At 44.1% G+C, this 16630-nt stretch overlaps 1 protein-coding gene across 1 annotated transcript in view; it reads left to right on the top strand.

The window, feature by feature from the left end:
• The window catches only part of galnt14 (UDP-N-acetyl-alpha-D-galactosamine:polypeptide N-acetylgalactosaminyltransferase 14 (GalNAc-T14)), a 140391-nt gene that overhangs the window by 118169 nt on the left and 5592 nt on the right, over positions 1-16630 (top strand). Inside the window, exons 10-14 of the mRNA XM_041958603.1 lie at positions 1867-1993; positions 5321-5413; positions 6603-6686; positions 8467-8611; positions 15337-15456. Of these exons, the coding sequence (XP_041814537.1) occupies positions 1867-1993; positions 5321-5413; positions 6603-6686; positions 8467-8611; positions 15337-15456 (569 nt within the window). The remainder of the gene's footprint in view (positions 1-1866; positions 1994-5320; positions 5414-6602; positions 6687-8466; positions 8612-15336; positions 15457-16630) is intronic.

Below are 16630 nucleotides of genomic sequence, written 5' to 3'. Positions count from 1 at the left end.
TAAACTGTAATCACGTTTTGTAGATAGCCATCATAAGAGAGAGCACGAACGGCTCATGAAGAATGATTAAGCTGCTGAGTGAGCTGACAGGAACACAAAGGTCCTTTAATATCAGCTGGGTGAAGGTGAACTTTTCATTCAGCAGAAAAACCTCTTTACAGTCTGACATCCATCCAGCTGCAACATCTGGCCCTCCTGCTGCTACCTGCCTCCAGTCGTGTGTGTGTGTGTGTGTGTGTGCGTGTGAGTGTGTGTAAGAGAGTGTGTGTGTGCACGCCTGTGTGTGTGCATTCTCAATAATGCAGTGCTGGAGTCAGTTTGCTGATTGCTGTACTGCTGCTTTTCTCAAATCAATGAAAGCCTGTTTTCCTATCTCTCACTGACATGCGCACACACACACACACACACACACTCACACACACACACACACTCTCATTTGCTCTCTGACACATTTCTGTCAGCCTCACAGGCTCTGTGTCAGTATCTCAGTATCTTGCTGACTTCTCTTGTTCTTCTTTGTACTCGCTGGTGTTTCATCTTTACTTCCATCTCTCCTCTTCCTCATCAAACCCAGTCCATGCTCTCATTTTCACTTCCTCTCTCTCTCTCTCTCTCTCTCTCTCTCTCTCTGTCACTGTAAAACTTTGTAAAGTTCTCAGCATCTTGTTCTTTGGGGAAACTGTTATTTCTCTCAGATAGGCAGCAGCTCTGACACACACACACACACACGATGATGCGAACCTAAGTGAAGTTAGCTGTGTGTATACTTTTATGTGTGCTGCTGTGCTGACATCAGAGAACGAGCACAGTGTAAGCAGGTCAAATGAACACGCTTGTCGACTAAAGCACGCACACGCAGAGGGAACACAACACGCACACACAGGAAATCAGACAAATAAATCAGAGATCAGACATTCAGGGAGGTTTGGCCCACTTAGCCGTGCAGGATAGAAAACTAATGAGGAGACGGAGATCGAAAGAGGCACAGCATCAAATAAACCAGAAGTCTGGTTACACACAGAGAGAGCAGGTAACGTTACCCAGTCACCGTGACTCACCTGATGTTCTTCATCTTAAGTAAATATGATTATTAGTTTATGTGACAAAGTGCATCACAATAAAAACAAGGCAGCAGACATAAAATACAGACTGATGAAGAGTTCCACAAACAGGTAGTTTTACACAACAAAGGTTGGATTGTGTCGTCTCAAGGTGTCAGAGGTGAGTGTTGTTGAGATGTTTGTCCTTTTGTTGGAGAGAAAGAAGAGAAAAATAGTTTGCAAGAAAAATAAAACACCTTTTATATTCACGAGCAAAGGCTGCGATTCATTGTAAGTGACACTTCCTGGTAAAAAGATACATTAGCTGATAATGACGACATTTGTTGTAAACAAAAACATTCTTGTTCCAAACTGCAGGAAATGTTTCGCTGTTTTAGGCAACTTTTCTCCCTGCATGAAACTGTTTGGGCACAGAGTTCACATGTGGCTGTCAGAATTTTCTCTTTTGTGACGCTAAAGATCCGTTCGGACAGGATTAACACTGCGGGGGGAGGCGGGGAGTGAAATATTCACTATGCTCCTCTGTAATTTAACTCGAAGACGTGGACTTTCTGCAGGGCAAAGCCAAAAGAAAAAACAAAAGCCTCCCCAGGGGGGCCATTGGTGCACTGCAGACAGGAGGTGCTAATAGCTAGCTCAGCCTACCTGACATTGCAGTTGGGAGCTGGTACAGGACATTTCTTGATAAATCTCTTGAGAATAAACACACCAATTCAGCCAGAATGCAGAAACACTGTTCCACAGTTGTGTTGTAGTTTCAGGTGTGAATATTCCTGCATCTCATTTGTGTGCGTGTTGCGTGCAGAGATCTCGTTCCGGGTGTGGCAGTGTGGCGGCAGTCTGGAGATCCTCCCCTGCAGCAGAGTCGGCCACGTCTTCAGAAAGAAACACCCATACGTCTTCCCCGAGGGAAACGCCAACACTTACATCAAGTAAGTCTCTGAAAGAGTTCTGACTGATATTCATGTCAGAATTTCCATTTCAGGGTGTTTTATGTGTGATGACTGGATCTGAAATCTGTTGAGGTGCCAGAGGGCGCTTGATTTCTGCCAGCTGAAGGCACAAAGAAAAAGCAGAAACTCCACAAAGCTTGTGGCCTTCATCAGAGCTCAGTCTGTCTCTATACAACAACTATTGCAGGAGTTTGGAAATCTTCAGACTTGTTCCTGCTGTCCATGCACCTTGGTAAAAAGTGAAATTGTGCTACAGATCCCTCCCCCATTGAACACACAAGCTTCACTCATTGTTTTCCTCATCTCTCTCACCACAATCTCAATGAGATTTAAAGTTTTTTTCAGGTTTTTTGTGCCATTTTTGCACAAACTGCTGCATAAATTATCAAAACTAACTGCTGGTGATTGGTGTCTGTTTCTATTTTGGCAGGATTGTGCATTAATGTGTGTGCCTGCAGGATTTCTGGGGTCGACTAGCGACTGAACTCTGATGTGTTGTCCTCTATTCAGTACGAGCTCCTTCAAGTACTGTGTATGGCGGAATAGATGATCGCTGTATGCGAGGTTAAAATCACGTTCTGTGCATTTACACACTAACCTGTGTAACCAATAATCCTGATAATTTTCGTGCTGACTGATTGGCTGTTTGGCTGACGTGATACACAGGAAACAGACGTGCGGTGTTCGCACTCTGAGCTGTGTGTCGCAGCCACCGAACGCTGTTCACATCATTGTTAAAGTGGATTTACAGCTGCCTGGGAGCCTTTGAGCTGCGACTACAATATTATCCTATTAGCATAAGCTGTATTCTGTTCTCTGCCCCTTTCAAACAGTTCAGACAGAAAGATGTTTACAGGCAGTCCAATAATCCATTAACAGGACTAATGCGCTCAGACTGCATGTGAATTGATCACGTATAAACAGATTAATAAAGGCTACAATAAGGGTGCTGGTTCCATTCAGATCACAAAATCAGGCCCACTTTCAGCCCGCCTGCACGGTCTATTCATCACAGTGTTTTATAGCAAGGAGTAAGAACGAAAGCATAGAATGGATTTGGGAGACGTTTGTGTTTGTTTTATAACTTTGAGGTCACAGTAAAGTAAAATAAATTCTTTCAAATCGATAAACTGTTTGTTAGTGAGTATCCACAGCAAGGCCAAGTCCAGGCATGCAGTGAAAGGCATTCTGGGAAACATTGTGAATGACAAACTGAAGCAGAAGACAGTGAGAGTGAGTTCACTGCAATCTAAATTGCAGCACTTCATCACACAGTAACTCGTGGGATCCACAGACCGACGATTTATCCGGCGGATTTTTCCTTTAGCAGCTCAGTAGCTCATAAACCTCAGCGTGTGAGCTACACATTAACATAGCCAGGGTTGGAAGTTGGGTTTCCTCTGTGGCTTCAAGGGTGGAGGAAGGCGCTAACGCTGCCAGGTTGGAGGGCTTCAGTTCCCAGAAGGAGCGCTCCCGCTGCTGAACGGCACTTTGGAGCAAAGCCTCCGCCGAACGGCTCTTACAAACTTATTGCTTGGTGTCAAACCGGCTAATCCACACCAACGCTCAGACTTTTTCAGCCTGTTTACTCGCTTTATTTCGGTCCCTGTTGGAAGTTTCCGAGGCAACATCTGTTCAACGCGGAAGATGATGACTGTCATTCGGATCACGATGGCCTGATGTTTGTGATCAGTGCCGATCCCCCAAACAAAGCTGCTGTTGTCTGCTCGCGTGCTGCTCTGCTGGTTAATTAGCTGGAGGCTCGATGCTGGCTGTCTGGGTTATGAATATGCTAAATAAAACGAGCTGCTTAATAATTCGATTACAAAGATTATGCTGTTTCCTCCCTCACCGAGGCCTGCTGCTGTGACCTTTTGTGTGTTTGTGTGTGTGTGAGATTTTTTAATTGTAAGCCTGTGTCTGACACGTATTTATGTTTATACGCCTACAAGCATCTTATATCCTCTCTCTCTTCCCCTTTCATTAAACCGCCACAGCCAGTGTGCGTAATGCCTGTAATGGGGGGTTTCTGTCATTTCAATGAGATAGTTCACAGCTCAGAGAAACTCGGCTAATAGCTAATTACTTCAGAGAGAGAAAAGGAGAATGAGAGAAAAGAGTAAATTGGGAGAGCGATAGAGAAAGTGTGCCTCACTGTTCGTGCAGTGTGGCTGAATAGCGCTCAGAACAGGAGTGAACAGAATGACAGATGCAGCAGCAGGCAGGACTTCCACCTGGTATGAACATGGTTGTGTATCTATCAGGGTCATGAAAAAATGTGTTGCTGCAAGTCACGCAAAGTGTAAATGAATGCAAGACGTATCGCAACCACAATCTGGATCTGGAGGTGGTCTGGCTCACATTGCGACAACGTTTACACCTGTTCCTGCCATGCAATGTGGATTTGGATATCCCATCTGGACAAGGAGAAGTTAATGGTCAGGGTAAATGCACACAGGATGCATTACGATTGACTGCGATCAGACCCAGGCTGCATCAGGAGGCGGGCCGTTTGTTTAAAGGCAGCAGGCGAACACTTCGCTCCTCCTTCCTGCAGCCTCTCCTCCATCTCACGACGGTCAGAATATCGGCAGGATCCACAGTGTAGACGGAGGAGAGGGCACACCTCGCCTCACATCCTCTTCAAGAAGGGTCACATATGTCACTTGTTTTCTCATTTAAGCATTTAAATTTCATCCCCAAACATCTGGAGCACAGAAGGCGGGATGATGTATTTGTGATTAAGCTGTCCCGTTCGCAGTCATACTGTGAGGAGACCTTGTGTGATTAATGAAACAGCATCTTGTCATTCACACCTGCAGCATGAAATCACTGATGCTTCACACAGTGTTGAATACAAGCAGCATGCATGGTTTCCCATGTTTTGACTGAGCAGAACAAAATCTTTAGAAAGTTTAATCCATTAACTACAAACTGCATTTGTGATTCTGCTGGAACTTTTCCAGAATGTACTATAAGATATCCTGCAGAAGGTTAACACACAGTTGCTTTCATTTTAGGTCAAAGTTACGTTGTTACGTGGCGGCTGCAAGCAGAGGCTGAATTAAAATACTGTTGATGTTGGTACATTGAAAGAAACTTCATAACGTGCAGTTAATGTCACAAAAGTCACATTATCCACTTTCATTATCCACCAAGTCATACAAGAAAAATGAAAAAATGAGAAGCATTTTCAGGGCGGGAGATACCACCATTACTGAGTGTCAGCCACGTGTAACATAAAGCAAATATAGCAGGACATTAGATCTGTCTTAACTCTGTGTGTGTGTGTGTGTGTGGTTGCAGGAACACACGTCGCACAGCTGAGGTGTGGATGGACGACTTCCGTCTCTTTTACTACTCGGCTCGCCCTGCAGCGCGAGGGAAATCCTACGGAGAGTAAGAGCACACACATTTGACACACACTTAATATTCACAGTGGCGGTTCCAGACCTCTGAATCGCCGCCCACATCTCCAATCGTTTCAGCTGTTGAGGCAGGACCGGTGTTGTGCTCGCTGGTGGAAAAACAGCAGAGCCACTACGAGCTCTGTGGGCAGGATTAGGAGCAGCAGGGTCGTCTTCTCCTTCCACAGCCAGAAACACAGAGACAGAAAAGCTGCCACGCCTACTGCTTTAACCTGCAGACCATTTAACTGCAACATGCCTGCTTTGTGTCCAGCTGGGTACTCCTCTGAATGTCGCACCTTTCACTCTACCCATGTCTCCTGTTTATCTAACCTATACACTATCAAATAATGTCAAAATGCATAAATAAATTACCATGAAAATGTGCACTGGCAGGCGGAGATATGCAGACTGTTGCCACTTTGCAGAAATTGACTTATAGAAATTTAGTCTGAAAAAGAGTGAAGTGCTCCCGACAGCTGTACTTGAACACAATGATGCAAAAATCATGTGACTCAAATAGCGTCACATAAAGTAGCCCCAGTTAGTGGTGTGCAGCAGTGCTCACAGTGGACTGACACAACCAGAGAGGCAGAACCAAAGGACGATCCCTGGACATTTCACCTCAAAGAGAAACTTAGCATCCCAGAAAAGCTTGTTTCAGCTCATCCTCATTAGCTTAACTTCTGAGCTTGCTGCAGTGATGTACAGGTGTACTCGAGGACTCTGTGACATCACTGTTGCAGGTCTACCTGAGCACACTTCTCACCACACCCATCAGTGATGCTCGCTGAGGTGAAACAGGCTTGAAACAGGTGTGTTCTTCTTTAAACGTGAAGTCCAGCGCTCTGTCTCTAGCTGCGAGGTGAGTCCACACTGTGACTGATACGAGACTCCCACAAACACAGCAGGAACAGACATTAAAGGCCACAGCTTTGCTTAAATGTCAGTGTTTATCTGTCAGACGCAGGTAAACACTGACATTTACCTGCCTCTTCACATCACACACCGCCATTATTCAGTAGTTTCATTATCTGGGCCAATTTTGTCACGTCTTTGGACATTTTATGACGACCTCTCCTGGTCTGAGTATTAGTGAAAAGGGTACTGTGATTTACTGCGCTTGTCTCCATCTGACTGTTTGCGTTTGTTTGTGTGTATTTGTGTTTGCGTGTCACCAGCATCCAAGGCAGAGTGGAACTCCGCAAGAAGCTCAAATGCAAATCCTTTAAGTGGTACTTGGACAATGTCTACCCAGAGCTAAAGTAAGAGTCGTGTGTGTGTGTGTGTGTGTGTGTGTGTGTGTGTGTGTGTGTGTGTGTGTGTGTGTGTGTGTGTGTGTGTGTGTGTGTGCATGTGCATGTGTGTGTGCGTGCATGTGTGCGTGAACTTATCTGTCCAGGCAAAGAAAGATTCTGCTGAGCATGCAGCTGAGAGAGAGGAGAAGTTTCAGGACTGACTCCAGAGTTGGCTTTATTACTGTGCGGCATATTTTAAAATGTTTAAGTATTTCTTTTTGTGTGTGTTTCTTTATCTTGTTTGTTTGTTTTTAACTTCTCATGGGAAATTTTGCACATAAAGTTCAGATTAGTCAACTGTCCAGCATGTGGTTTTTGCAGATTGATCATTATGAAGGCCCATAAACCAGGATGCCTCAGACTCTGCTGCTTTGATTTTGATGCCCTACTCTGTCTCTTGGATTTGTGGCCCATTGTTTGTGCTCTCAACTTTCCCAGGGACCCCAAAAGAAAACCAGCTACAATAAAAGATGATAGGCGAGGACACAAGCTGTAAAGAGACGAGCTTGGAGGTTTCATTCCAAATCTAGGGCTAGCTTAATCAGCAGAGTTTATGATGGGATCAGAGCATGTTTAGTCTGGCAAAAAGCACACAGGACATGTAATAGTGTGGGTATGGTTGTAATAGTGGGGGTATGGTTGTAATAGTGGGGGTATGGTTGTAATAGTGGGGGTATGGTTGTAATAGGGGGTATATAGCATAAACTGCAGGAGTTAGCGGGACTAGCAGGCTAACAAAAGCATGAATTTCTGAATTATACAGCTTTGGATCAAAGCGCACACCTATACAGCGCTTTATGTTTAAATTCATGTCCACAGTGAGTGTATACACACCTCCAAGCACACACACACACACACACACACACACACAGCCCATCTTTATGTCTTTTTGAACACCTCATTCAATGTCTCCCTCCGTCCTGATTGGCTGAGCTCCCGGGGGCTCTGGTTCCTCCGACTGACTGTTGTATCTGCACACACAAACGCACACACACACACACACACACACACACTAATGCTTTATAACACTATAGGCCCTGACAGTGACTTTTTCATACATACTGTATAAACAAACAATAACAATACAAATACCTTTAAGACAAATAAACACTCTCACTCAAATGCTTCCTCTCACGTTCACACACATCTCAACACACACACACACACACACTCTCTCTCTCACAGACACACACACAGACACACTTAAATACCCATTTATCCACTGGAGGCTGGTGTTAATCCCCCAGAATGGAATTAACAGGCTTGCTCTCAAGGGAAGACCGACCTGACCCTTAAAACGCAGAATAACCTTTAACGGGTTATTAAAACAGAGAGAGATAGCAGATTGAATTAATGCTACAGGGCTTAAGCCCGAGTTTATAGCGCGGCCGAGAATTTAACAAGAAAGACTGAGGAAGTTTATCAAGAAGAAGATTGGGAAGAAACTTTCTGAAGTAATGAGTTTAGAGAACGGTGGCCTTCAGCAGATTTGTTAAAGGTGCAGCGCATCGTTTTTGGAAACACTGATAAATCACTGTTGAGGTGATATCCTGATGTAGCCAGTGAGCCCACTGTTGAGCCTCAGCTCAGTGAGGCTGGTAGTGTATTTTAAGATTAAGATGATATACAGCATCATGTAAAACCTGTTTCTTTCAAGATTAAAGGAAAAAAAATTCTCATTTTTGTGTTTCTGTCCAATACAATGAACCCTTTTATCTGTATGAAAATCTTGTGTATGCTCCGTCAGGGTCCCAGACGACTCCGACTCTCAGTCCGGGGTGATCAGACAGCGGCAGAACTGTCTGGAGTCTCGCAGGGTGGAGGGCCAGGAGCTGCCCGTCCTCACGCTGGCTCCCTGCATTGGAACAGAGGGGGTCCCCGCCATCAACCAGGTGGGTCAACCTGCAGCCATGATCACAGCTGATGTGTAAATCTGAAACATAACGTGTTTTAGTTACAACGTCTGTGCTTTGTAAAGCCACCGCTGGGCTGCATGTGCAGGAGTTTTAGGCGCTCATAGCATCTACGGATGATGATGAAGCTTTAGATCATTTTAAATTGCTAATAAGAGAAATAAAAAGACCTGGTCCTTATTTTGCATGTATCGTTAACTATTATAAATATTGCTTTTTGCTCTTTGTTGCCAACAAAATCGAGTGAAAGATGCTCTAATGAGGTAAAAAACTCAGCTTTGACTGGACTCTGTACTGAGGAGCAGGACGTGTGGATGTTGCTTTCATTGAGATGGATGAGGAAATATTGCTCACCTCACCTCTCTCTTTAAAGTTACAGCAGAAGGTGTGTGTGTGTGTGTGTGTGTGTGTGTGTGTGTGTGAGAGAGAGACCTGGTTGCACAACTGTGTATGTGTGTGTCCAACCGGCTCTCACTGCAACACACCAAACAGCGTGTGTGTGTGTGTGTTTGTGGGTTTGCACACCGCTCCAGCAGTGGACCTCATGTTGTTACCAAGCAGCCACCTCCAGGGCAGAAAAATGAAGCCTACGTAGAAGAGCCAAAGACTGCAGTTCTTCGAGTGACCCCTTGATGCTGGTTCCAAAAGCGAGTCAATCCCCATAGACCTCCATATGAAAATGGCAACAGGACAGGGGGTGAATTTTAATAAAACTCATTAATTTAAATTACATTAAGGCTGAAAGTTATACACAAGTATGGGCGTGGCTGCTCTTTAAGTGACAGCTAGGCGCTAAGTTTTAGCAACCAGGCCTCGGCTCCACCCACACTCCACCTCTTTGCCCATTTTTGGATCAGCCGGGAGTTTGGTGTCTGCCACGATGGGGGAACCACTATCAGTGAGCTTCACAATGGCTCTTCAGAAGACTGTGGTTGTTCCACGTTCACCAACTTGGACTGGCGAGGCAACGGAGGACGTGCTGAGTGTTAAAGTTCATACTCAGCGCTGCCCCTGCTGGCTGGAGCTGTCATTTCAATGACTCACACACGTTTTTTCACACTCCTCCATAGTGTGAATGGCTTGCAGCCCCACATGAGTAAAAAAAGAAACAAGTAAAATGACTAATTCTTGTCAGAAAATAAATAATCTATAAAAATATGGTTTCAAGTGAATCAAACGTTCAGTGCTTTATTCAAAACATGTGGGCGAACACAATGACAACCAGTCATAATATCAGTTAGTCAAAAAATAACACATGTGGGCCTACTTGGGAGTTAGATATTAAGATATTTCATCTCATGCTTGTTTAAATCATTTGGAAATAACACATGAAATATTCCTCGTAATGATCAACTTATCTCTGATCACTTGGACTGAAGCATCTGTCATATTTTTTTATCCATTAATATTCATGTTGATGCTTCTTTTCTCAAAGATGAAGTCGGCTGTGGAAGAACTGCCACAGGAGCATTCATTCTGGTTGAAGTTGTCCTGGTCTGTGTGTGATTATATGTGACGTTAAAACTGAGACTTCAGGTTTTAAAACTGGTGCGAGTGCAGGTAGTTTGAACGACAGGAGTCGTCTCTTAGCTGCTTTTTAATGACGCAGGTTGACTCTTTGATGGAGCGACAAGCACAAAAACAGGAGATCAAATCCTAACTGTGAATAATCCTCATTAGAGGAGGATTACCTGTGGATATTTTTACACCCACAACGAGCTCTGGTCCAAGCATGGGTCAGAACACATGTTGAGAAATGGTCAGAAGAATCTGTTAATTAAGACCAAATACAAAGTCAATGTGATGCACAGGACGAAGCTGGTCCTCTTCATGCTCCCCCCACTCCTCACAGGTTATACTACTGACATACAGTTACACAGCAAAATACTCAGGAAGTCACTGGTGTGATATGATTTTAACATATAGCTGATGTTCACTAATTAAGAAGTGTGGGATGACGCTGCAGCCAAGTCACTAATGACTACAGCTGACATTCATTTATTGTAACGTCAAAGTGACTGTGAGTGTTTGTGTCAGCGCGAGATGTTCAAACGTTAAAAACAATATATAATTCACGTACCAAAAGTATTCAGTATTCAGTTTGTGTTCAACAAAGACAGTTTCCCTGCAGGCGATGGAGAGTCTTTGATAACGAGACACGGCTCAGCTTCTTGTAATTTAAAAAATAGGTAAGGTGCTCTTATGAAAAAAGCATTTTTGTTTTTTTCAAAATGACCAGAAACAGAAGTCCACGCGGGTTTACAATAATACTCCACTGTGTGTGTGTGTGTGTGCGTGTGTGCGTGTGTGCGTGTGTGTGTGTGTCTGCCTTCTCTCGGCCATAATTAATACCCGTAGGATTCTCATTATTCCGTGTTTAGAGCGAGTGTGGAGGCTGTGATCCGCTCTAACAAGCCGCCTCGCAGTAAGCAGACATGTCAGCCGCTGAAACGCCTGAAGGCTGGAGAGGCGAGCCGGTGACTGGAGGGTTGCTGGTTTAATCCCTGAACTCGCATGGAAAAACGCTGGGGTGTGTGTGTGCGTGCGTGTGTGCGAAGCTCTCTGCACTGTAGTGAAGCCCTGAAGGAAGGCTCTTAATCGCTGTCGCTCGTGTTCAGAAACCTGGTTTGAACTGAGCGGCTCTCAGGTGGGAATGTTTTTCAACGTCAACAATTAAATTAATTTTTCTCTTGAGCCAGTTTCGCCCTTGAAAAGTGGAAAAGAAACAGTTTTTTTCCCCCAGTGTTTGCAAATATCTGTCTAATATCCACACTTAAAAAGAATTATTTTTCTTTGCATCCTCAGCGTCTTACAGTTTGAACATCAGTCTGTGTTTCCGTGGCTCTTCATGAACTTTAGTTTTAGTTGTCTCAACTTGATCAAACTGTTAATAAATTCAATCAAACCAGAAGTGTTTGGCATTTAAGTGAATGAGGAACTTTTGTAGAGGGAATTTAAGAATATCACCTGCTGGATATTGCAGTTATTAATTGTTGATGATCTCATAAGATGTTGAATGTTTGTGAGGCTGACGCATCAACAATGATGAGATGTTGCTGCCTGCCTCTACGTTAATACTAGCTCAAGCCATATTATCTAAAACCTAAAGTAAGAGCACTCAAACAGCAGTAAAAATCCCTCTGTGCATCAATAAATCTGTGTGTGCAGAACTACAGTAATTACAGAAGATTACAGTTAAACCAGGAACCTTGTGTTCACCCTCAAATGAACGTTTACTACAGACGAATCGAGCAATAATGTAGATGCTAGCTTTCCAAGCAAATCTGGTAATATTTGTCTCATGTGAGTGCTGCTCCTGCCACGTTGGAGCATCCCAAGATCTTAAAAACTATGAAAACAAGAGGCAGGTTTTAAAAACTGTAAAAACTGCATAATGCACTCTGCAGCTTCAAAGAGATTTGATCTTGGTGATATTGAGACACGTCCAACAGCTACACCGGAGTCTAATAGCAGAACACGTGTAAATGATCCGAAACGGCAGCTATAAACATAAAGACTCTGGTTTCAGTCTCTCAGAAACAAAGAGCGGATTTCTTTAAAGCCGTCATTTAGCAGCAGCATTCACATACAGGCAGAAATCAATAGCGACTGATTTGTAAGCCCGGAGCAGCAGGAGACTGAGCAGAATGCTCGTCACGTCAGACGTCGAGGATTCGAACGTATTCTGCTCTTCTGTTAATGTCAGCTTTGCACAGCAGAGCAGACGTATAGGATGAGGGAGCAGGAGAGTGGCGGGCAGGAAATACGACCCACTGAGCCACAAAAACGTCGTTCTGAACACTTTTTGGCCGAAATGCAACGAGTGCAGAAGCGTGAAGCCGTGGTTCAGTTGTTTCTACTGATGGCTGCGAGCAGCTCAGTCAACTTTCTCACAACAATAAAGCTCACGCTCACATCTTTGTAGACGGGGCTGCAGGTGTCAACGTTATTTTGAGCCACAGTGCACTTTGTGTTTACTCCTTATTTCTCCAGGGAACGCTTCTGCTGAGCGAGCGGCTCAGTTTCAGCACTGACCTGCTTCACGTTTAACTACGACACCGCCGCCGCCGCCATCAGCACGCTTACCTGCGAAGCAATAACTGCTTACAACACTGCCACATTCCTGTAACAGCCCCGTTTACACCGTGTATATAATCATCAAAGTCTGAAAACCTTGTCAAGTGTGCACAAATGTGCAAAAGCAGTAGTGAAATTCCCTGATATCACCGAGCAAAGCGACAAAATATATATGTCTGAATTTAGCATATAGTCATGTATGAAGGGTTAACTGGGTCTTCAGTGTGCTTTTGAAGGGACCGGCTGAACGCTGGGAGGCTCCAGCAGGGAAGATATATTGAGCTACAGCACCAATTAACCTCCAATGTCATTCTCTTTGCTGCAGTTCAATAAATCAATCATACGGTGAAATAAACCCTGCAGCGTTGAGTTATTCAGGAGAAAACTCCATACATCATTTGAAAAGACCTCCCACTGTCCCCCCCACCAACCAACTCTCACCCCCCATTAATCCCAACGCACGGATGAGCAGGCGAGCAGCGGCGATACCGTGCTAATAACTCACTCAAGATGTATCAATATGTCCCTCTTAACAAATCACCAATCATTCTAAGCAGAAATGAGTCATTGATTAACCAATAAGATGATCAATAGATAATAAGCGATTAGCACACGAAACTGCTTATTAAAGGAACATTTTGCTGGTATAATGAAGAAGTATTCAGATCATTTCAGGTAAAAATGTACATACTGCAACATGAAAGTAATCCATTACATGTCCTGCGTTGAAAGTAAAAGTACTATTAGTAAAATGTTGTAAAAGTATCAAAAATAGTGAATTCAGAAAAATGCTTTTTACTGTTGTTGCTTGAGTTGTAGCCAGTTTAAGCTATTTTATATAATGTTGATTCAGTTTCTAACAGTGCGTCATGTTTTATAAACTCATCGTATGTTTTCAGTGTTAAATCTTAATCTGTGATTAATTAATAATAAGTAAAACTGTCAAATAAACGTAATGCAGTAAAAAAGTACAGCACTTCTGTCTGAATTGTAGGACCGCAGTTGTCTTCAGTACATTAACACAGTAAATGTACTTTGTTACCTTCTGTGTTACGTGTGTGTGTGTGTGTGTGTGTGTGTGTGTGTTCTAAATGTGTCAAGATGTGATTCACTTTGGTGTGACCTTTATCCTGTCTGTGTCCTGAGGGTGAGAAACCCGTAAACACACGCACACACACACACACACACAGGCTCTGGACAGGTTGAATTTACTGTAGATCCTGCTAGCTACTATATACTAACCCTGACCCAGTTAGACATTCTGTGTGTGTGTGTGTGTGTGTGTGTGTGTTTGTTTTCTCCTCTGAGCCCTTCTTCTTTCCCAACACATCTTTCTGCTACATGATCATTATACATCAGCGTGGTGTTACTTAGAACCTTGACCTGCTTAGTATTTGCTGCCTGTAACAGTGTGTGTGTGTGTGTGTGTGTGTGTGTGTGTGTGTATGTGTGCGTGCGTGCGTGCGTGCGTGCGTGCGTGCGTGCGTGCGTGTGTGTGTGTATTATTCATGTTGTGGTATGTTTGAATGTAAGTCTATGTAACGCCCTCAAAAGTGAAGGAAACATAACCCTGTATTTGTGTGTGTGTGTGTGTGTGTGTGTGTGTGTGTGTGTGTGTGTGTGTGTGTGTGTGTGTTTATGGTATAACTGTCAGTGGTTATTATCATTGCTGCTGCTCCTGCTGTGACTGTGTGTGTGTGTGTGTGTGTGTGTGTGTGTGTGTTTGAATATTTTAGAGGCTACATCTCTGTATGTGTTGTTGTTCTACATTATAACAGACAGATTCTTGCTCAACACTCTACACAATTTATGTTTGCGTCTCTTTCTTTCGGAAACGTTTCATGAACAGTTTTCGACGGTTAAAATCGAGGATCTCTCTTCTGTGATTGCTCTCCTCTGTATTGCTCTTTGCCCCTCTTCTCGTGATTTTGTGGAAATTAAAGTGTGCGAACCTGAAAACCGAGCGACGCCTTACTCCTGACTGGGGATGCCTCTCAAAAACCAGGTTGTGAGTTAGAACTCGGGTATTTTTAAGGTCAGTTCTTTTATCGGTACTTGAAGAAACCAGCGAGTGAGATTAGCCGAGCAGAAAATCTGATTTTGGTGTAATTTATGATGCAGCTTCTCCTCTCTGCATCTCTCTGCTCTGTGTGTCGCTGCTTCAGATAAACTGTTGGTTCTGAGTAAAGACCTGCAGTCAGTCAGAAAAGAGTTATTTCAATATAAAACTGTGGTTAATCTGTGTTTGATATCTGCTGCTGTGTGTTATTTTGTACATTCATCAATAAATTAAGTATCTTCTCAGAACTTTTGTAGTAATTTATCATTTTAGTGACACTAAACATACCAAATTTAACTAAGAGGTTTGAAATGATTCAGGTTAGATAAGAAGATTCAATTCAGATTGAATGAAATCCCTCATTTCAAAAGCCTGAAAAGAGTTAGAGTCTGTGCTCGTTGAAAAGGAAAGTGTTCGTCAATTAAGGGAAATTAAGCAAATGCCACTTAATTTCCTGCTTCTCCCTGATTGAGCAGCCCTCGAAAATGTCAGAAACCCAGCTGACAAACCACGTCTGAAACACCGAAATGATAAAACGTCCTGTTTTTTCCTGTGTGTGTGTCTCCAGGAGTGGGTGTACACTCACGGGCAGCAGATCCGACAGCAGCAGCACTGTCTGTCTCTGTCCACCACCTTCCCCGCCTCCCAGGTCCTCCTGCTGCCCTGCAACATGGCCGACGGCAAGCAGGTCTGCACGCACACACGCCCACACACACACACACACACACACACACGGATGCACACACATTTCAGGTGGTGTGTTACCTGCCGGCGAGTCACTACCGTACATCATATGGCTGATAAATTAATCTAAATGTTAATTAATCTAAAGCTAGCAAGCAATTTGTTTAAAGATGATCATTACACGCACACACACACACACACACACACACACACACACACACACACTCACGCTGCAGGGGAAGATGCTTGACACTTTTTTGGACAGGCAGCTTGAAACACTCTTGACACACACACATCTACACGCACACACACACACACACACACTTGTCATTACCTGACCACTGGGCACCTTGACGGCGTCCCAGAAGCCCCTGCAGCAGAGAACAACCTGACAACCAATAAATCACCTGAGAGAGAGAGAGAGAGGGAGAGAGAGAGAGGGAGGAGGCAGAGACAGAAGGAGAGGAAGAGAGAGGGAGGCATGAGGGAGAAGGAGGAGAGAGAGAGAGGAGTAGCTGAAGATTAGCTCATTACTCCTCACCAACTGTTCAGTCCGCACCTAAAAATGTTTTAATGTGTGTGTGCATTGATCGTGTGTGTTTGCTCTTATTAATGTACTATTTGTGCATGTTCATGCGCATGTGTTTGTGTCAGTCACTGTTGTGTCATTGCTGTTGTTGTGTATTATTTTATCTATGAGTCATCAGTGAGGGGCAAGAAGCCAGAACAGAAGAGACGGAGAGAGAAAGATAGAGATGAATACAAAGGAGAGAAGAACAGATAAGGAAATAAAGAGAGAGAAATAAGACGAGGAGAGGATGAAGAAGAGGACAAAAAAAGAAACAGGAAGCAAAGTCCAGACCAAACTGGTCAGTGATGCATCATGTAACGCGTCACTGCCGCCCCGGAATGACCTGCAGCACGTCACCACGACCTCACACAACACATCAAACACTTCTTCTGTGTGTGACCTCGCTTGGTTTCTCACCTGAGGAGTCGGTCCTTCGTGCTCCGGCTTCACCCCAGGGAGTCTGAGGCTTCGGATAGGTCTGCACTATCCTGGCTAGCAGCAGCAGCAACACCACAGAAGAAGATGTGCCATCGCCACAGAGACAGGAAGTGGAGGCTCAGTGGACGAGGGAGGCAATCAGGAGGAAATTTAGGACGGTGCTGAATTG

Source organism: Chelmon rostratus, chromosome 18 (assembly GCF_017976325.1).
Source record: "Chelmon rostratus isolate fCheRos1 chromosome 18, fCheRos1.pri, whole genome shotgun sequence".
NCBI classification, from domain to species: domain Eukaryota; kingdom Metazoa; phylum Chordata; class Actinopteri; order Chaetodontiformes; family Chaetodontidae; genus Chelmon; species Chelmon rostratus.
This window is presented reverse-complemented; position numbering and strand designations above follow the sequence as displayed.